This window comes from Anarhichas minor, unplaced genomic scaffold (assembly GCF_050575085.1).
Source record: "Anarhichas minor isolate MPS153535 unplaced genomic scaffold, ASM5057508v1 ptg000017l, whole genome shotgun sequence".
NCBI lineage: Eukaryota > Metazoa > Chordata > Actinopteri > Perciformes > Anarhichadidae > Anarhichas > Anarhichas minor.
The window spans coordinates 8,473,790-8,493,680 of NW_027466463.1; the positions used below are offsets into that span (position 1 = coordinate 8,473,790).

At 42.1% G+C, this 19,891-nt stretch overlaps 3 protein-coding genes across 10 annotated transcripts; 1 reads left to right on the top strand and 2 right to left on the bottom strand.

Moving 5' to 3' along the window:
• Nucleotides 1–384: 384 nt before the first annotated feature.
• Nucleotides 385–4,949, bottom strand: LOC142951605 (GTPase IMAP family member 4-like). 5 transcript variants are annotated; one of them, XM_076093249.1, is made up of 8 exons: nucleotides 4,908–4,949; nucleotides 4,476–4,586; nucleotides 3,975–4,052; nucleotides 3,506–3,556; nucleotides 3,346–3,396; nucleotides 3,179–3,229; nucleotides 2,892–2,933; nucleotides 385–2,727 (listed from the first exon to the last, which is right to left on the bottom strand). In XM_076093249.1, the coding sequence occupies exons 2-8, from the start codon at nucleotides 4,513–4,515 to the stop codon at nucleotides 1,991–1,993; spliced, it is 1,050 nt and encodes a 349-aa protein (XP_075949364.1). In that variant the 5' UTR covers nucleotides 4,516–4,586; nucleotides 4,908–4,949; the 3' UTR covers nucleotides 385–1,990. The 5 variants fall into 5 exon arrangements, with proteins under 5 accessions (XP_075949364.1, XP_075949366.1, XP_075949367.1 ...); XM_076093251.1 differs by having other exon boundaries at nucleotides 4,875–4,924; XM_076093252.1 differs by lacking the exon at nucleotides 3,346–3,396.
• A 223-nt stretch (nucleotides 4,950–5,172) lies between these two features.
• Nucleotides 5,173–10,299, bottom strand: xrcc6 (X-ray repair complementing defective repair in Chinese hamster cells 6). 4 transcript variants are annotated; one of them, XM_076093246.1, is made up of 14 exons: nucleotides 10,211–10,241; nucleotides 9,807–9,886; nucleotides 9,497–9,597; nucleotides 9,106–9,218; nucleotides 8,676–8,817; nucleotides 8,230–8,481; nucleotides 7,892–8,078; nucleotides 7,522–7,708; nucleotides 7,109–7,277; nucleotides 6,812–6,973; nucleotides 6,537–6,666; nucleotides 6,258–6,358; nucleotides 6,044–6,160; nucleotides 5,173–5,851 (listed from the first exon to the last, which is right to left on the bottom strand). In XM_076093246.1, exons 3-14 carry the CDS (start codon nucleotides 9,567–9,569, stop codon nucleotides 5,652–5,654), a joined length of 1,833 nt encoding a protein of 610 aa, XP_075949361.1. In that variant the 5' UTR covers nucleotides 9,570–9,597; nucleotides 9,807–9,886; nucleotides 10,211–10,241; the 3' UTR covers nucleotides 5,173–5,651. The 4 variants fall into 4 exon arrangements, with proteins under 4 accessions (XP_075949361.1, XP_075949363.1, XP_075949360.1 ...); XM_076093248.1 differs by having other exon boundaries at nucleotides 10,226–10,240; XM_076093245.1 differs by lacking the exon at nucleotides 9,807–9,886 and having other exon boundaries at nucleotides 10,211–10,299.
• Nucleotides 10,300–10,443: 144 nt separating this feature from the next.
• desi1b (desumoylating isopeptidase 1b) lies at nucleotides 10,444–15,121 on the top strand. Its single transcript, XM_076093254.1, has 6 exons — nucleotides 10,444–10,804; nucleotides 10,994–11,015; nucleotides 11,124–11,193; nucleotides 11,323–11,432; nucleotides 12,179–12,301; nucleotides 12,992–15,121. The coding sequence occupies exons 1-6, from the start codon at nucleotides 10,717–10,719 to the stop codon at nucleotides 13,071–13,073; spliced, it is 495 nt and encodes a 164-aa protein (XP_075949369.1). The 5' UTR covers nucleotides 10,444–10,716; the 3' UTR covers nucleotides 13,074–15,121.
• The last annotated feature ends 4,770 nt before the right edge of the window (nucleotides 15,122–19,891 follow it).

The following is a 19,891-nucleotide window of genomic DNA, read 5'->3' on the forward strand; positions in this document are numbered from 1 at the left end:
CTAAATAGTATGGTAGTATAAGTGTTTCAACCACTGTTATAACACTGCTTTGTTGAATTCTCAAAACTGATTCTGGTCAATTATGGCATTCTACCGTAATATGATTATGGACTCTGGATAACCCCGTCCGTGTCATTATAATTATAAATACAATCATTTTCAAAACAATATTTGGTGTCAAATTGCTTATTTCTTTAGCCCAGTAATAGGCGCAGTAATGAACAGCGAGTGGGTCAGTGTTGTGAAATGAGGGGTCAGTAATGTACATTATCACTTACATGTTGTTAAGATGTCCCTCCCATCACAACTAGCCAATAGAGATGTGTTTTACATCTTTCAGCATCCCACCAAGATTCAGCACAACAACAAAAAATAAGTCGTTGATTTGCAAACAAAGCTTTTTTTAATGGCAAACAAAACGTTTTGGATAGCCGCTCAATGTATTTGTATTCTTTCATTCATTCTTGATATAGCCTGGTATAACCAACCATAGACTGGTGGAGTCACAAATTGCGTAGTATATGCACAAGGAAACAATGGATTCACACACATGATGTGGAACACAAAAGATGCAACAAGGGAATACTTTCGATAACTATGACATTGTCAACGGCCTTTTTTTAGTCTGCTGAATTGAAACATTACGACAATCGCCTCAGCCGATGGTTTGTTTGGTAACGCTGTTAACGGATACAGGAGTTGTTCCTCTTGTGTTGACATTTTGAGAATAGGTCAGAATTCACTCAAAATATGATTCGCTTTATAGTTTAGCTCCACTTTGGTTTGCAAACTCCTGAGAATGCTGTGCAGGCAGAACACCTGAAACAAAGCTGCAGTTTGGTGTTAATAAGTGTGTTTGCCACTCTGAGTGACCAGCTTAAATTAGGAGTCATTTTATTCAGTGTCAATACCAAAACATGCTTCCTAAGGCAAGTGTAACAGCCTTTGGCACTTCCTATCAAGGCAACTAAAACATCATTCAAGTCAGCCAGTCATCTCTTTTCCTCAGTTGTGGACAGTTCTTGCGCTGCTAGGGCATTTTCTTTTAATGCTGTTTTCTCTCTTTCTCAAATCAGAGGTCAGGCTTGTCAAAAGTACTGCAGACCAGTAAGTATAATATACTTATTAATGCCAAAGTTTATCATCATGCATGAGGAACCTGATTGGTCTGTTGACGGTCTGTACTGTTTGGTTTGAATGCTCTCTCTGACCAGAGAAACAATCCGCTTTACTCGTGTAATATATACGTGGGCAACCGCAATTCTTAACATGAAAAGTTGTTAACTAGGGTTTACACTGCGCTACATTGACTACATATACTTGCAACAAAGAGATAATATTGATAATATGTTGTCAAAGTTAAAATGGTAGATTTAGTGATATCGTTATATCATACATCGACTTGTTACTGTCATCCGCTGACAATATGATGAAGATTTTTGTTTTTCAGTATTTTATATTTAAGAAATTGTTCATTTTCTGGTCTAACTGCCGTTTCAGAGGCCTCTGGAGAAAGCACAGTACACATTCAAACAGTACTGCTGAACTCTAGTCCCAATGTGACTTGAGTTTATTTTCTCTGACCATCTTTTAAAGTTTGATATCTCCGATAAATTATTAAAGACAAGGGAGGGCCGAGCACTGGAGCAGAGTAAGAAAACATGAGGCGCAGGCCTTCACAAAAGAATATACAGACGTCGAAGAATTACAACACACCAAAATGGGAAAGAGAAGTGTGTATGGGCATGAAATCTAACCGAAAGAATCTGTGGCATGTTGAAAACCAAAAGGCGGCCAAAGGTAGTAAATTCATTTGGACAGTGGTAAACCAGCAGAGTGACAAATATACCCCAGGCAAAGAATCGCCCTTACACTTAAAGTCAAAATTGCATGTTTAACACTTGAGTGAATCCTGCCTCCTCCTCCTGCCCCGACAACTCGGTCCCACACACACACATGCACACCAACTACCCCCCCCAACCCCTCTCATTTACATGTGTCCCAGTTTTCCAGCCAGTACGGAGCCCATGTCAGCTAGCAGCTCCTCCCTGATGCGGTCCTCCCTCCTCTGCAGCTCGTGGACGAAATGTCCCCTGTTCATCTCCGTCACCCGCCCCACCAGCTGCCTGCGCATCACACTCTTTGCCTCTGGGGGGCAGTCTGGCCCGTTGTCCACCAGCTCTGGCTTCTGGTCGCATAGAGACAGAGCCCTCTCCAGACCCTCTCCGGAGCCCCTCACATCCAGCTTCTGATCTACTGTACGCCTTCGACCCAGGCGGTCTACGTGGGTGAGTACTGGTATGATGTGCGTCGCGACCCCGTCTCCAAACAGCTCAAGGGTGGATTGGATGGCCTGAGTCAGATCCTGGTCGATCCCCGTGCTGGAGCCCCCAGCTGGTATCACCAGCAGGAAGGCGTGTGGTCCAGGACTGGAAAGCTGAAGGCTCCTCAGAGCTTCTCTGGCTCTCTTGTTGTTCCCCAATGACGGCCCCAAAAGATCTGGGGTGTCGATCACTATAACCTCTCTCCCACCCATGACTGTCCATCTCTTGGTGCTCTCCATCAGGGGACCCATGGGTGCCGTTTTCTCACTGTTGCCCAACAAAGAATCGGCCAGGGAGGTCCGTCCTCCACCCGTGGGCCCCAGGAGGATCAGCCTCAGGCCTGGTTTGTTGGCGCTGCTGGTCCGATCATTCTGTGACTCCAGTGCTCCATCTCCAGATGATCCTGCAGAGGCGACAGGTTTTCATTCGATAAACGATAAAAGCTGAGATTCTCAGCCAAACTGGGTCTGAGTGAGCAGGTTTTATGTTTTAAATATCTCACATTCAACAGAACAAACAAGAAACAGTAGAAAAATCCTCAAAATGCTAAATTAAAGGTGAACTGACCTGTGATGACAGCAAGCAGCCACTTGAACTTGGAGGAAGATGCTGATGGAGGAGCACATTGTAAGGCAGTTGCTTAAGTATAGGCCTAAAATAATTATGCAGGTCTATCACTTAAATAGCTGAACCATGCAGATACTAGATTGCTCTCTTGTGTCTGCTGAATTTCCGAGTCTCTTCCTCAGACTACCCAAACATACCCGCTCCAATTGTAAACTTCCCCTGACCTGTTTACCTACACTTAAAAAGCACTCAATGAAGAGTACACAACGTCAAAAAGAAACACTCACTTCCGACAAACCGCCAAATTCGAGACAGCCATTTACACAGGCTCTGGATTCCTGAGACGCGAGACATAAATAGAAAAGTTAGCACATGACTTTAGGTGACATGTAGATCGTTTTTTCTTTTTTTTTTTGAACCTGTGGGTCAGAAATGAGGGATGTACATGTCGTACCACGAAGGGTTCCCACTAGGCGGCCCACCCAGCTCCAAAGAGCTGACAGACCTGAGGCAGAACGCACATTAATTATCTGGTGTTTTTATGTCACATCGTACACAAACATGACTGTGAGGGGGAGGACAAAGTGACCTCTGACCTCTGATACATAACTCACCAGTTAGGGAGCAGAACAGACGAATTGGCCATCGGATCAGAGCCGGGAGTGCTGCAGGGAAAACAGACTGCTATCAGTATCAGTGTTACAGCAGGGGGTCATCATTGATTCATTGTTGGTTTTGGTCTTCTGTCTCCTGCTGAGCATGTGACAAATATAGAGTATCACCTGCTTTATCCTTTAGAGATGTTTGTTTTTCATCATTTAAAGAATGTGCCCAGCAGGCCTGATGCAAATCGGTATACTGTTAGTTGATGTTTGTCACTAAAAATGGAGGGAGGTTAGGGTCACCCAGGAGGACCCACAGGTCCTGGCTGAGCCCCTGACATCAAAACAATTTGTGCTTTCTTGTTTCCAGACTCACTATCTCTGGGGAGGACAGGTCAATCAATCTGAGGAACCTGCTGGCTTGTATGTCAGGGGGAGCTTGTGAAATGGATGTGATGTTGTGTGTCGGTGAGTGACTGACTCTGCGAGAATCTGTAGAGGAGATACCCCACCACAGTAAAAGCTCCCATCTGGGCACCGTTGCTGCTCATCCACCAGCCTAAACAAGAGAGGAGAGGGAGGAAGGCATTAAGTATTGCAATGTTGCACACAATTTGTCATGGGGTTTACCTTTCACCCAAGTGGGAAATCCAGGATGAAATACTTGTCATAACTGCAAAAGTTAGGCGCTCTTGATTTCTTATATTTATTTTGAAAAACTATCCAGGAAGTCAACATTTCTTTACTGCTACCTTGACGCTATAGAGTACATACCACCACGCAACCATGAAGACACAATATTACAATGAGGTTAAAATAAATTCATTAACTGAGTGATGGACAGTTCATTAAGTGTCTGTTTAAAATGTACTTTCATAGAATGGAAGTTAAGATACAAATAACACTATTTACTCTGTGAAGCAGCGCAGACATCTATGTCTTTTAAAAGCATGTTTGATGATTTTGTAAATGTCCGTCTCACCTGTAACAGCATCCTCAGAGTTGTCACATTGACACTCCATTTCTGTGCAGTTGACAGACTTTCAGTCCGTGTCAAGGTAGCGAGAATATGTGATGGCACTTCTGCCCAGGACTGTCAGTATAAAAGCACGAAAAGATTAACTCAACACCCGGGTTAACAAACGCAATCATACAACAACTCAAAATAAAACCAGGAACAATATCAGGATTAAAATCTATTACTACAGCAAAAGTAAAGAGCCTCAATATCATTTCAAAATCAACCTAGGAAAGGCTCTGTAGTCGGTTGTATGTTAACATGTAGCAGAGTTTCAAGACAGGGTAAACCAAAACAGAAAACCTACACAGGAAAACTCCACATAAACAATACAATGTAGTTTAAATGTCTATTTAAACCCACAGCAATGGCAAAATGTCACTAAAACTCCATTACATGCGGCGTAGTCAGATAATCCTCCCCAGGAATGCTATCTACAGTCAGTCTGCCAAAACCTGACGCAACTCACTAGGTCAAAGTTTTCTTCCCGCTCAGGCCCGCCCTCAAGAGGAGCACTGCTCTTATTGTACTGAGCCGTGTTCAGGTATGTTGATGTCTTTCTTTGGATGGACACACCTATTCCTTTTAACAAGAAGAACCGGAACGTGTACAGCGTACTGACTCACGTACTTAATGAAATAAAACAAACTAGATGCAGGGCTGTAAAAGGCTTTTTGTTTTATTAACGAAAATGCAAGACTATCAACAATTGTCAACATTAATAACAGTATTGTTATGATTATGCTTATTGTCCAGTGAATTCCAAATGTACACAAGACTTTTTTTTATAATGTAACACACATCAACCAATTTGAGTGGTCTTGATCACAAAAAAAACTACTTTTTTTTTTTTTTTTACATTTAAACATTATTCATGTAATGCGAGACTGACAAACACGAGCAAAAACCCAACAGGATGCTTTTTTTAAATGGACACAGTATCCCAGTCTTACCCAAATTTCACAGGTCACACAGTTAATTCAAAACTTGTTTCCTGCTTTTAAGTAGATCATTACATTTGGTTCTTTCAAAGTGGCTGAAGACATTTCTACATCTGGAATCAAGTGCAACAACAGATCAACACTGATCTGAACAAGCTTGCCTGCTCATGAAGGCACGGTGAGTTGTATATTTAACTCCTCATTGGCCCAGCTGGGCAGTCAGAGCATCTATCAGCTCCTGCTTCTTGGTCCCGGTGGTGCGAACCCCAAACCGCTTACAGGCCTCCTTCAACACGGGCACGGTCAGCTTTACCAGGGTGCCGTTCTGCACGTGGACCCGCAGCTCGTCTTCTGGCACCTCCACTTTGGGCTTCTTCTCAGCTCCGCCTCCGGTATCAGCTGCCGGTTCAATCATGGAGAAAGCACTCAGTCGACACAGTGACGTATTTCAAAATCCTCTGTCCTGATCAATAAACTTGACCAAAGTCTATACTGTGTGTAAGGGCAGAACAATTCAAACGTGTGATACCAACTAAGATACAGTAAAATCTTTTTTGCTCAGCTAGTTACTGTCATGACTCCAGCTCTGACCTGGTTTGCGTTTGGCAGCTGGTTTGCTCTCAGGGTTGTAGTCGGCGGGGTAGACCAGATCTTTAAACTCCTGAACCAGAGGACCCAGACGGTCGTTCATCTGCTCCACCTTTGGCACTGAGACCGAGCAAAAAAAGAGAGAAGGACAGGTATAGGTTAGTCAAAGGAACGAGGAGTCGTTGTACCAGCCACAAGGAGTTTGTCTGCGACTTACTGATCAGGTCCTCTATGTCCTCTGGAGCCACCATATCCAGAGCCAAGGCCTCCAGGTTCCTGTACTGCTGCTGGATGACTGGATTCTCAAAAGCATCACTCCTGCATTCCATTACAAAGAATGAAAACATGTAGCAGAAAGAAACCAGTTAAAAATGACCTTGTTACGTCTAATTTTGTCTACAACACACACCAAAGACACCCTTGTTTATTTCTTCCAAACCATTTTTCGTCATCGCCAAACTAAGATCTCTGTAAAGTAGTGAACGCATGCAGCTACCTGTATTTGAAGCGGAGCTTGGAGACGATCTCCTTCATCTTGTCCACCTGTCTCTGTGAGGCTGTTGGGTACTGGGGAGGATCCAGAGTCCGCACGTCGTCGGCGTATGGCAGATAGATGACATTGAAACCTGATACATGAGAGACGACATGCTGCCATCAGGCTTCTCCACTACAATGACCTGTAACGTACAGTAGTCGTCTATCTTGCTTTCACTGTTAGCAAAAGGAGCTAAAGTTTGTTAGCCTCCTTTGCTGAGCGCAGCAGTTCATCACCTGGAGGTGAAATCTGTACTTTCCCCTCGTCGACCTCCTCTTTCTGAGGCACCAGCGCAACAAATCGAGGCGGGTAGTTCCGGCGAGCGACGCAGCGGCACAGTGCGAACACGTTCCTCTCGCTACACTTTGTCAGCAAGGCGGATAACAGACATGCGCTGCCTGAGGTGGGAAACACAGGATACATTAGAGCTCGGCAAACAGGGAGGATGCTGTAAGACACTCAATACTAAGGTTTTAATATGGCTTCATAGTAGTTTTGAAGTAAGTCAGACACAGACAGACAAGCATTGGTACCTTTCACCTCGTCCTCCTCAGGGTAGAGGAAGACAGCAGGGCGGATGTGGTGGTGACGTTTGAGCCTCTCCATCGGTTTGAATCCGATCAGAAACATTCCAGGATCTTCAAACTTCTTGATGGCGTCCACCTCGTCCTTCTCCATCACTATCTGTTTCTTACCGTACACCTATAGCAAGGAACAAACAAGAAACAACAAAAAAAAAACACTGATAATCACTGAAATTTATGGTGGTCAGCAACCAAAATCAGCTAAATTTGAGTTGGAGCAGATACACGCTTCTGTTCAGATGTTTTAATTTTACCGGTTGGCTAATATAAAACCTGACTTAAAGTGTATGGTATATGTGACAATCTAAGCAGTTTTATGAAACAACCAATCCACAATGAGCATACATTGAGTGTGCTCTTACCTGTGATTTCTTTATCTCACTGGGCAGCAGCAGGCTGCCAGTCTGAGTGTGGAAGGTCCGGGTTTTGCTGCGGACCGGCTCGTTGGTTTCCCTGTAAAGTCTGATGGCAGTTGGTTTCCGAGCTGTCACAGCAGTTGAATATATTCCCACAGCTACATTTATGCCCTCACCAAGAGACAGGTTTAACCTAAAGATGGCAGAGAGGGATGGATGGTGCGAGGAACAGGAGAGAAGTAGGTGTTAAGTGATTGAAAAGACACAAAGATGAACCACAAAGAACAAAGAAAGCAAACACATGTGAATGCAAAAGCAAAAAGAAGTGACGAGACTGCACTCTGTCTGGAAATGGAAATGTGTTACTTTTCTCTACCTGGCCATGGCTCTCTTCTTCTGCTCCTTGGCCCGCACCCTCTTCTGGAGGTCCTCCAGTTTGTCACAAGGCTTCAGCTGCAGCCCCAAATCGCTCTCATCCTCAGGTGGACTTATAATGTCGCGAAAGAAGGGCGCCACATCGAAGCCGCCCGGTTTCATCAGATGCATCAAATCAATGATGACACCTATGAGAGAAGGGATAAGTCTCAGGAGGCCATGACATACAGGCTGAACGCATTAAAAGAAAAGTTCCTAAAGGCAGCTCTGAGCTTTAATCCAAAACAGTATTATTACAGATTTCATGAAAGAGGAGCAGCTTTTTTGCTGAAGACATACCGGTCTCTTTGAGGTCACCAGCCTTTGTGCGAGCCTGCCGGTCTTTCACACTGTCGCCCCCATGTGGTTCATCCCTGCAGGTGAAGATCATGAGCCGCTTGTGTGAGAGGCGCAGCTTGATGTCACTGTAGAGGTTGGAGCAGCACCACAGGGCGTCTCCTAACGACGTCTCCCCGCTGCCCATGGTCTCTGCCGCTAGTTGGGCACCTTTCCCCCCCCGCAGAGCGTCCACGTCCTGCACTCGCTTTGCACCTGCGGAAAAAATAAGAGAGCAGAATCAGGAAAAGTAGAATGTTTTGCAATTTGTGGAGTCACCAATACTGCTTTCCTCCCAAACTGATCCAGTGGAACTGCAACGCTGCACTGGTATTTTTTATTGCTCTTGTGTTAACAGCAATTCAGATTTGGTGTAATCATGTGTTAGTTCAGAAAGTGCAGCGTCTCACCGGGTTCATCTAGGTCGTGGTACACGTAGACATGCTTGAATGAGTTCCTGGGGTTTTTGCTCTGCTCTGTGCCGTAGAAAACCAACGCCATCAGATCCCTGTAACTGCTAATGATCTTACTGGCGTACACACTGCGCACAACCTACAAGGACAGAGCACAGACACTTGCTATCACGACACACAAGGCAAATCTGAGAATAAAAACAACCAACGAGGCCTATAATACCGATATTCAGTAGTTGTTCTTGTGTTTTTAGTCAAAATAATTGTATATAAAAAAAGAAAATTGGATGATTTACTCCTAAAAGTGCCATTCCAACTACACAGTCTCAACCTTTACACACTTATTGAGATAATTCCAACACATTTACATAAATTCTAACAAAAACACAGAGAAGAAAAAGAAAATAAAGAAAGCTGGCCATCTTACCTGCATGGTCATGTCAAAGTTTGAGGGCTGTCCATCTTCTCCTTTGATGAACATTTCCTTGGAGGCATCAACCAAGAAGACCAAACTGTCTCTCCCTGTGATCTTGTAATCTCCTAACAAAGACAGGCAGACAGATTTGAGACAGTGTCTTACTTGTTTACTTGGTATCAAATGCTATCTGATAAGTTGTGTGTTAGATTACAAATCAATAGCCATGTAGATCATAACACTAAACTGCATGGCATGCAAGTATGATCAAATAAAAGTTGTCATATACAGTTCTTTAATTGGAGAAATGCAAAGTAAACATAAAAAGGGGGCGGACAAATCTAGCAGAGGAATAATGACCAAATCTGACTGTTCGATGGCAGTTTACAGTCTTTCATCTCACCTCCAGATTGCTCTCCTTCCTCTTGCTCATCCTCGTCATCTTCATTCTGGTAGTATGCCTTCCACTCTGCCATCTGTGCTCTCTCTCCTTATCTCCTGGTCCTGTCAAAGGATTCAGCAGTTCAATAACACAACAACAGGAAATAAACTGTGCTCCATCAAAATTTACAACAAATACGTAACGATACGCCTACAACTTCTTAAACAAATAAAAATGTGGTGCTAATTTAACCGGACAACAATAATTATGCAAAGGACAACGCGAATCATGTATTGGGTTTAGTTAAGATATTATTAATATTGTAACAGACTGTCTCATGTTTGTCGTTCTGGTGTTGACGGTGATGTCCCTCCCTTGAGGGTTGCCGTAACGAAGGCGCAACTCCCGCCTCTGGCCAAAGGAGAAAACAATAATAAAGAGAGTAGCCGTGGGCTGATACAATATGTCTAATCTCCCGACTACAGTTATTACTGTATGACAAGTGCCCTTATACACGAACCCAAGACGCTCGGTTACAATATCATAGTTAATGTTATCAACTTCATCCAGGTAACGTTGGCTAGCTTAGCTTGTAGTTAGCCAATGTTCGCTTCATTAGTACTTTGGGTTCGCTTAGTTAACGAATATATCTTTCTAATGATGCACACACATTATACGGAGTAAACACATTAAAACGATAAACTGAAAATATATAAAGTAATTCTATGAGCATACAGTCAATCGCCGTACTTTGCTTCTCTCTGCCCACAAGTCCAAACTAGTTTCAATGGCTGGCGCGTTCAAGTACGTGCACGAGCACGCTGAAAAGCGTACGGAACAGCTCGTCGTCTATTGGACTCTTGTCTGTCAATCTAAGATATTGACCAATCCTAGTGAAGTAGGCGGGACTTTGATTGCAGCGCGGCTCGACACCGGAAGTAATGCCGGCTTCGCCATGCGATTGCACTTTGTTTGACAGTCATGTTATTGTTTACAGTTAGGCAGTGACACAGCACTAGCTGTCAGCACCCGGCAACTTTGGCCTGTTATTAGGAGATTTATATTTGCTACAGCATTATTATTTTCCGTGTGAAATAGCTTGTAGCATATATTTATATAAATAACCGTTCCACGATAAACTTTTTATTTAAGTTGTGTTCAGTAGGTAAGTTAGCCAGCCAACTCTCGGTGGATCTTTGTACTTGGTTAGCTGCATTTTGAAGCACTCCCTTTGTGCCGTCATGGACCAAACCGACTCCTACCCAGTGAAACTGTACATTTACGACATGTCCAGAGGCATGGCCCGACAGCTGAGTCCTCTCATGCTAGGTGAGTTTTGGACGAGCCACCTGTTGCTTGGCGTCATGAAAGCCGTAGACAGTATAGCCTGGCCGGCGAGAGAAACCAGGAGAGAGCGGGGATGCTACTCAGGCCTAAGCTATGACTTTATTTTCTGCCAAGTACTAAGATTGGAATAAGTCCATTCTGATTTAATCCTGTTTTTTTTAATCATCACAGGGAGACAGCTTGACGGGGTATGGTAAGTAGACTTGTTTTGTAGAAGTTCTCACTAAAGATCCTGTGAACTGTGGTTAATTACTTTCATTGGCTTGGTTTTATGGGAACATGGTGTTTTGGTATCTTACAGGCACACTGCTATTGTGGTCCATGGAAAGGAGTTCTTCTTTGTGGGAGAAGGCGTCAACAATTGTCCACCGGTAAGAATCAGCATCATCATTTTCTCAAGTACAAATACTTAGAAATTAATGGATCAAGAAGTGCTTGTCAATCAATGTGTTTGGAAAAAAAAAAGGCATACTGAGGTGTGTATGTGTGTTGCATCCTAGGGTGGCACTCCCTTAGGAAATCCTGGCTCCATAGTAGACCTGGGTTCCACTGAGGTGCCTGCAGATATATTTATGGAGTACCTGTTTTCACTGGCAGAGTCCTCATACAGGTACGGGCTCAGGCTCATCACACAGATTTACATCCCAGTGGGACCATCCCGGAGGTCAGATAGAGTAACGTTTGCCACAAAATGACCGTGACTAGTAATTAACACGTTTTAACTGCATAGTTCGGATGTAGCCTACAATAAATTTTTTTCAGAAGGTATTTCAATACAGTATGAGACGTCCTCATCTTACTCCAAATTATTAAATCAACAATTTACAAGTGAAAAAAACACAAACAATTGTGAGGCAAATGCATTGCTGCTGCGCTAACTCCTCAATAAATATAACCATATCATCACCTGGAAGTTGCTCCTGGTTTTAGCAAGAACTACGGGCCATAATTCACATTTTAATTTGTAATTTACATGTAAAGGTATGTGTCAGTGGTTCATTTTGTGTTGTGCTTAAACCCTCGACCACTAGATGGTAGTGTTGTAATCTATCAGCCATTTGACTCTTCCATTCTAATGTAACAACGTAAACTGAGACAGGAAGTAGCGTAAGGCGTAGTATATTGAATTATAGCCCCTGTATCATGATACGTATTGTATCCCCACATTCTTGCCAATGCACAGCCTTCATTTCAATTCTCACACTTCTCAGTTCCTCCTGGTATCTCTCCGTCAAAATGTGGCTATCTTGTCTTTTCCTGCTACTCACCCGCCCTGATCTCCACCCTGTTCGGCCTCTCTCTCTCAAATGAATGTCTCTTCTCTCTCTCCTTTTTTTTTTTTCTCTGGGTGCACAGCGGTGACAAGTACAACTTGTTTGAGCACAACTGCAACACCTTCAGCAACGAGGTGGCTCAGTTCCTCACGGGGCAAAAGATCCCGTCGTACATTACAGACCTTCCATCTGAAGTTCTATCCACGTGAGTCAATGAGTCAATAATCACCGGTGCCCTTTCTTATTTTCTGTATTTGTAGTTAAACTGAATCTCTGCTTATGCTGATGTTGTCACAATAATAGAAATTATGAATTTGTAATGTAGTGTGTGAGAATGTCAAACGTCTACAATATATACAGGTGTGAGTCTCTTTCTCAGAAGTACATAGTTTGTTTAATTGACTTGTTGTTTTGCACCAATGTTTCCTGAATTTTCCTTTTTGTAGAAGAGCTAGAGTGAAAGTATAGTCGAGGCAAGTTTGAAACTAGAATAGGAAAATCGTTAATTGCATTACATCACCCCAAATAAAGCCTGAAATGCACTGAACATCCCAGATTGATGATGTCATGTGTGAGAAGCTGTGGTGGTGGATATTTCCTCTGAGGAGGTGACACTGACAATATTGCATTATCGCAGTATTGATATTACAGAGCAATCACTTGCAATAGTAGTGAAGTAAAATTAAAATTGTAGTTATTGTGACACTGACTTCTGTGTGTTATTTGTCTACTTCGCTCTCTTGCTGTGTGTGATATTCCCAGTTGAAAGACTCTGGTCTTGTGTGTTTACTTCCCCCTTCCCCTTGTCTAGCTCACACACTGTGATTTGTTCAGACTTTCTTGAGGCCCTTCTGATTCCTGTGTAACAGTACTGTCTGCTGTGTTTCTTCTTCAGGCCTTTTGGCCAGGCTCTCCGTCCGTTACTGGATTCCATCGTCATAAATCCTGGAGGCAACAACATAACTGGACAGCGATAGACGGGGCTGTGCACATTAAAGAAAACTACTTTCACATCAGGGTTTGGGTGATAGTGGGACACTCGCCATCAACCAACAGCCAACACCCTGATCACATATCTGCCTGTGGGTGACAGGTTGATCTTTTGCTATAAGTCACTTTTAACCACTCATCATTTGTCTTCTCTGTTCAGGTTCTGTATGTTCTGTATGTTCTACACATCAGAGTTTTGAAGGTGTGCCAGCGACTGGGGGCCAAAAAGAGTGTATTTCCTCTCTGGATGAGAAATTTGGTGCAGTTACAAGTTTATGTGTGTTTTCATAAAGTGAGAGTACTTCCCCTGGTTTAACCAAATCATTATCTTCCAGTACTTAAAGGGATAGTTTGGGTGTTTTTGAAGTGGGGTTGTATAACGTACTTATCCCTAGTCGGTGTATTAACTAGTAGTGTACACTGACTATGTATAAATACCTCATACAACGCCACTTCACAGCACCCAAAGTATCGCTGTAAATTGTTATTTGATAGGCTAAATTCACTGGTAATCTTGAGATGCTTTTTAAATCTACATCTTCATCCTATAAGGTGCTTTATTATGAAGTGTGGTACAATCGGATGACCAGTACAGAAATTGATTGACATGTACAGAATCAGATATTAGAAGATGACGATAATAATGAGTCATTTTAGCTTCTTAAAGCTATACAGTTCAATAGAAATAACTTTTAGTCATATTTGCTCAAACTGTCACTATATCCTGACAGTAGTGCATGAGACGGATAAGCTGTGAAAAACCATCAGGTTCCTCTGCCTCCTCTTAGGGCCCCTAATGGTATTTGTGAGATACCATCGCGCCTGAAGAAAAACAACCAATCGGAGCCAAGCAGTCCCTAACGCGGTGTCAATCACTGCTCGCAAAGCTCGGGGACTCTGATCAAACTGTCAAACTAGGAAAGCTGATCAAGATTCTGGTACTGTAGTGCCTGTTTCTCGCATCAAATGTTTTCCTCCACAGTTTATCTGTCTCGTGTATTACTGTCAGGATATAGTGACAAATCTAGCAAATATGACAAAAAGTTATCAAACTTTATCAGCTGTAGCTTTAAAAAGATAACAGCACTTGGTATTTAACCAGCTCCTACCTAACCAGCACCACACCAGTAAAGCCTGACTAATCCTATCCTCATCTTCTCACCCGACTTGTGACCATATGAATGACTTGGAAATGTGATTTGAGTGTAATGCCTCTTAAAAGGTGCCACGTTTCCCCCTCGTCACTTCACCGTCTTTTTTCCTGGGCCTGTATCAAAATACACATAATACTACCTGCACTCCTTATATTTCCTCTTTTAACATGGTATTGTCTGTTTTGATTTTTCTTGTCTGTGGTCATTAATATGTCAGGACTGCACTCCAGGAGCAGGGCCAGAGTAAGTCATTGTTAAAAGGAAGGAAACCACTCTCAGTAGAACAGTTCTGCTGTCCTGTCTTTATATTCAGTGTTTGAAAATACAGTTTGAACGAATCGAATGTGTTTAGTGTGTGTAACCTCTGATATGCTTGCTTCAGTCAGGAACATCTAATGACCACAGAGCATAGGATTGTGTTTTTTTTTGTTTTTTTAAAATAGGGGACCAATCACTTGTACTTCTTTCAGTTGCATCACTTGCCCAGACAGTTTCTAAATCCAGCAATTGTGCCTGATAGCACTGAATGTTAATGTTTTGCATGATTTGTATTTACAGGGCTACGCTAGGCATAATAAATGATGTGTACAGCCACTTACCTGCATTATTGCGGGGCCATTAATCCCTCCTTGAAGTAAAACAAATTCCTTAAGTGTCATTATTCTCATTTCCATTTCCTTGGAATTATTATTTGTTATATTAAATATATATATGAAATACATATATTTTAAGCTATTGCTATTACACTGTGTTAATAATGCTTAAAGGGTGTTAAAAAGTATTCAATTGTCTCAGATGTCATTTTACATCTACAAGGTCTGTTAAGTCTATAATTGACTGTAAAAGGTCTTAACTTTTATTAAAATATTTATTCTGAAGAACAGCCCGTCACTGTTCTCTCATTTTAACAGTGAAATAAATGCGAAGGATGAGGATGTGAGTTTGTATATAGGAGTAGGAGCATCCTGCCGTTAGATTGGTAGATTCATATTTCAGGACACTAATAAGTAGAAATGCTTTGGGTTCATGTAGTTTCAGGAACGGCCACAGGGTGGCACTAGAGGCGCACCGCAGCGGTGGCAGCTATAGTTAGTGCCTTGATGCATCAATCTGTGTCTACGTTGGAAGACTTTACGGGTGAATTGGTGGTTACTAGGACATGTTTGTGATTGTTGCTGCTTCAAATCCCAGCTGGGAAAATACTGCCGATGTACTGTAACATCTGTCATTTACCGGCAACTATTCAAGAGGAGCTGTGGCTGACAGTGAAACGGCAATAGTGCTCTCTTGTCCGGAGATAACTATATATTAAAGCACTATAAGTTGATCTCAAATTAGCTCTTAAAGCCGAGGAGTTAGGATGTTTCGCTGTTAACTGTATCCAACAAACACAAGTCAAAACGAAGCCTTATATGGGTTTTACAATCTTTAATGTTTCATATCTTCAAAAGTGGCATTAGTTGCTGCACAATCCTCATGGAAAGAACATTTATAGAACATTTTGGGTGTAAATTAGCTGTTTTGTTGTAATAAGAAGTACAGGTACATACAGTATATACACATTTTTGCTACATACTGTGTATCACTCCAATACACTTTAGATTTACTTGGCCACTTGTATTTATACATTTATCAGATCTGTTCTCTTATATACTCTTTCGATAAACAGGTACTCAAAGACGATAATCTGAAGGGGGTCATGGTGCCAAAGTGGAAAGAATTCCCTCCTTTCACTTGGTGCAAAGAAAAAACAACAATTCCACTGCATTTAAACAGAGACAGCCCAGTACCTGCACACAGCACTAAATATCACGGTCTTCTCTGCATGTGCAAACCAGTTTTAACCAAACTACAAATCAGTTAAATTAATTAATCTGATCCAAAAACGACTTGTTTTTGCCACAGCGTCCCATTTATCAGTTGGTATTGTGTGAGCGCACAATAGAAACATTAACACTGCTTTAGATTCGATTCGATTTTAGACTTTAGACAACCTGTCTGCTTTGTAGTTGCTTCGTCCTAATCTACCGTTAATCTGTGTCACTTTGTTCTGCCACGAATGTAAAAACCCACTGCGATAATGTGACATACAGTACAACAGGCCTACTCTGTCACAACTCCCCTAATGCAGATCTCTCTATTCATCATGCTTGATGTTACTAAAATCATTAACATGAAATAATATATTCTGTGAAATTCTGACAGCAACTATAATAAATACTCGTAGACTTAAAATGACTTAGTTCATACAGCCCTTATTCAAACAAAAATATCTTTAGGAAATGACATTAAACATATTTACACAATATTCATAAATAAAGGAGAACACGTGATTTTTCCAATGAGGTTTGCACGACATAAAACCTTAAAAACATTGTGCTCAAAAAGATGTACTCATAATGTACACAAGATGTGAAACATTTATCAGAAATGGGTGAAAACAACAGAGGGGCACCATTGTTTGGGCTCAATTCATGATTTCATAACGAGAAAGACGTTGGAAGCACTTGTTCGCGGCAAAGAACTGAACTTCTATTGCTCATAGAAAACAGATTGTATGTCTTTAAAACAACAGAGCTCAGCATTTTTGACTCACAACATCAGGCATTGAGAGAAAAATGATTCCTGCCCAGCATCCTTTGTTGCACTGGTGACGAGAAAATGACTTCTGTCTCTTGGGGGAACAAAAGCAGGAGGAGAGATGCGCTCGGTGAAAGGGAGACAAGTGTTTGGTTTGTTGACCAAAGCATCAGTCACAGTGCTCTTAATGTGGTTTGTTAGCGCTCCACTTAGTAGAACGCTGTGTGGAGAGTTCAAATCTGAGAAACGGAGACGGTATGTTTGTTTGTATACGTTAGTGAATGAGAAAAATATTACCTGTCAAGATCTGTCTGTGAGACACTGTGTGGTGCTCTGTGTGTGGGCTGGTGGTCATGAGGGCAAATATAAAGTGTACTCTGGTGTCGAAACTTGTATTTTCAGATATCTGTACTATATAGTTTTTGAGTGCCACCTAATACAATTCAAAATACTTGACGACAACCTTCCAAAGGGAATGCACTGTATAGTAGATGATTTTACCTTCATCAGTTTATTCCTGGTTATTGAATCTTAACACAGCCGACAGTGTTAATACCTTGCTGTGCTCATGGAACTACAAAGGAGGGGAAGGTGGGGGTCCAATCCTCCCACGGGGAAAAAAATTAAAAGTCTCAATGGGATTTATCCATAGGAGGCAAACTGCAGCAGGTGTGTAGTTAAAATGAGTTTAATGTCTACATGTGTTGCAGCCAGGCCCACTAAAATAATGTATATCTTTAATATAGCTTTACTTTCACAATGTTAATCTGATTAAAAGGGGATTAATGTGTTATATAAAATCCATTATGGACACTTTTCCAAGCTTAGCGCTACTCTAAAGATTTCTCCTGGGAAGAATTAGAACCTCTTTTATGTTGGTTTTATTTTTACAAGTGGCTATAATCCATGATTTTCCAATAACAATGCATCAATGTGTAATCTGAAACGGGCCACTTGAAGTGATGAACCCTACAGAGAATTATCACCCAACTCTGCTGTTCCCCTTTACTTTATATGGAACATTTGAGCATCTTTTGGCTTTACTGTTTTGATTCACTCTCACCGATTTCATTGCATGGTTTAAATGTTGTATTTCATTTTTTGTAGAAAAAGCTCTAAAAACCCTACCTGTGCACTACCTGTCCAGCAACAAAAGCAAAAAGACATAGTTAGCGGTCAGCTAGTGAACATTGTGGAGCATTTAGCAGCTAAATATCTGGATGGATATTTCCCCCAGGAGTTAGCAGAGAACAAACTGGAGCTAAAAGGAGAGTTAATATTGGGATTATTCATCACATGGCCAGAATTCAAACTGCCACTTCAGCATAGAAATGCAAAAGGCCCTCTCTAGAGCCAATGTTTGATTTGGCCGTTCTGGGCTACCGTAGAAAACTTGGCGGTGAAACATGACAGACTCTGTGATGAGGACTAGCTCCCTATGTAGATATGAAGGGCTCATTCTAAGGTAACGAAAACACAACCATTCTTAATTTCAGGGGATTAAACACTAATAAAAACATAATTAGAAATATTCCATTTCTGCCAATAGATCCCCCTAACTCCTCCACACTGGTCCCTTAAAAAAGGTGTTTGCCAAACTTAATTGGTAGCATGTCCTGCATCTGGGAAGATATTAAGATGGTCGCTTTCAGATGTGGTACTTTAATATACAGCATGATATAAAAGGATTTGATGAAGGTTTAGACTGCAGACTCGGACTCAGACTTGTACAGGATTGCGAAATCTAAGGTAGCACTTGTGTATGTGTGTGTGTGTGTGTGTCAAAGCTGGCACCAGATTAATTGATTCGGCTAAATATAGTGAATTTCAATGATGTCTGGGCTTTATGATGTTTTATATCCACTTTAGAGGCAAAGAGGGGTTCGTTCATTTAGAAGTGCTATGTTTTATACTATATTTGTATGATGTGTCCATTACTTTGACTCTTAATTCATCCGCTACAAAAACACTTCACACTTCAACCAAATGAAATGTTAATCATCACAAAATCCTCTCTGCTCTTACAGCAGCAATATTAGAACAGACCCTTATGGAAGCTTTTTTTCTGGACATGCGTGCAATCATCATTAACACTTCACTTCATCGTGCGTTTCCTGAGGGTGTTGCGGCCATAAACTTTCACCAACTAGTTCGGTGAATGCGTTGCATTAACTGTTGCGAGTTCGTAGCAGCAGCTGTGGACACTGTCCTTTGCTGTACAGGCTTCGGAGACAAGATGAGAAATGTCTAACGCTCCAGGCCTGGAGGTGCCTCAGTGAATTCCCCTGCCATGTTGCCCGAGGTTGGAAATGGCAAACAGGCATCCACACACGTCCACGCACTCTGAGTTATGACCCAGACAGCTTGGTAGTGAGAGACCCAGATCCACAGTGACTTCTTCCCTTTCCCCATCCCCCGAGGAAACAAAACACACGGCCATGTTCATTTGTTTTTCTATTTTTCCTCATCTCTCTCCTCCCTTTCTCTTCGTTTCTAAAGAGTCCCAGCCTCTGGCTCTCACACTGTCCCTCTCTCTCCTCCTCTCCCTCTCTCTGGTCGGGGATGGAGGCTGATGGGAGCTGACGTGATGGTGGCATTGTCCTCACCGTCAAGTTAATGTGACCCCGGGGACGCTGTCCCTGTATGCTTGGCCCGATGGTACAGAATGTAAAGCGCTTCATCGTGGAGAGAGGGTGGGAGAGGCCGAGAGGGGTGAGAAAGAAACGAGGAAAAAACAGCTGTGCGTGGAGGTAGACCGAGAGATGCAAAATAGTAGAGGTCTTTTTTTTTTTTTTACAAGAACAGGAGGAAACTTGTCATAGAACTGCACAAGAAGGCCTCCATGGGGGCCTGGAAATGACCTGAACTGAGTTATTTGGAGATGAGTTATGATTACACTGGACCTAAATGGTATGTCATGTATAGATTGCAGTGAGAAATGTCAAGCGTATCTAAAATAAATACAAATTTGAATTTAGACATCATACTTAGTGAAATATAAAATCAACAGTTGCTGTGCTCTAACTGGGGTTTCACTTTAAATCCTAATGCTCCATTCATGCTTAAAATAA

Coding starts and splice junctions, on each gene's coding strand:
- desi1b (XM_076093254.1), top strand. CDS start 10,717: ATGGACCAAACCGACTCCTACCCAGTGAAACTGTACATTTACGACATG. Junction 11,016..11,123: donor AGACAGCTTGACGGGGTATG/GTAAGTAGACTT, acceptor GGTATCTTACAG/GCACACTGCTATTGTGGTCC. Junction 12,302..12,991: donor CCATCTGAAGTTCTATCCAC/GTGAGTCAATGA, acceptor TTTCTTCTTCAG/GCCTTTTGGCCAGGCTCTCC.
- LOC142951605 (XM_076093249.1), bottom strand. CDS start 4,515: ATGGAGTGTCAATGTGACAACTCTGAGGATGCTGTTACAG. Junction 4,053..4,475: donor CTCTGAGGATGCTGTTACAG/GTGAGACGGACA, acceptor TCTCTTGTTTAG/GCTGGTGGATGAGCAGCAAC. Junction 2,934..3,178: donor AATTTGGCGGTTTGTCGGAA/GTGAGTGTTTCT, acceptor CTCCTCCATCAG/CATCTTCCTCCAAGTTCAAG.
- xrcc6 (XM_076093245.1), bottom strand. CDS start 9,569: ATGGCAGAGTGGAAGGCATACTACCAGAATGAAGATGACGAGGATGAG. Junction 6,667..6,811: donor AGTACAGATTTCACCTCCAG/GTGATGAACTGC, acceptor CTCATGTATCAG/GTTTCAATGTCATCTATCTG. Junction 6,359..6,536: donor AAGCTCCGCTTCAAATACAG/GTAGCTGCATGC, acceptor AATGGAATGCAG/GAGTGATGCTTTTGAGAATC.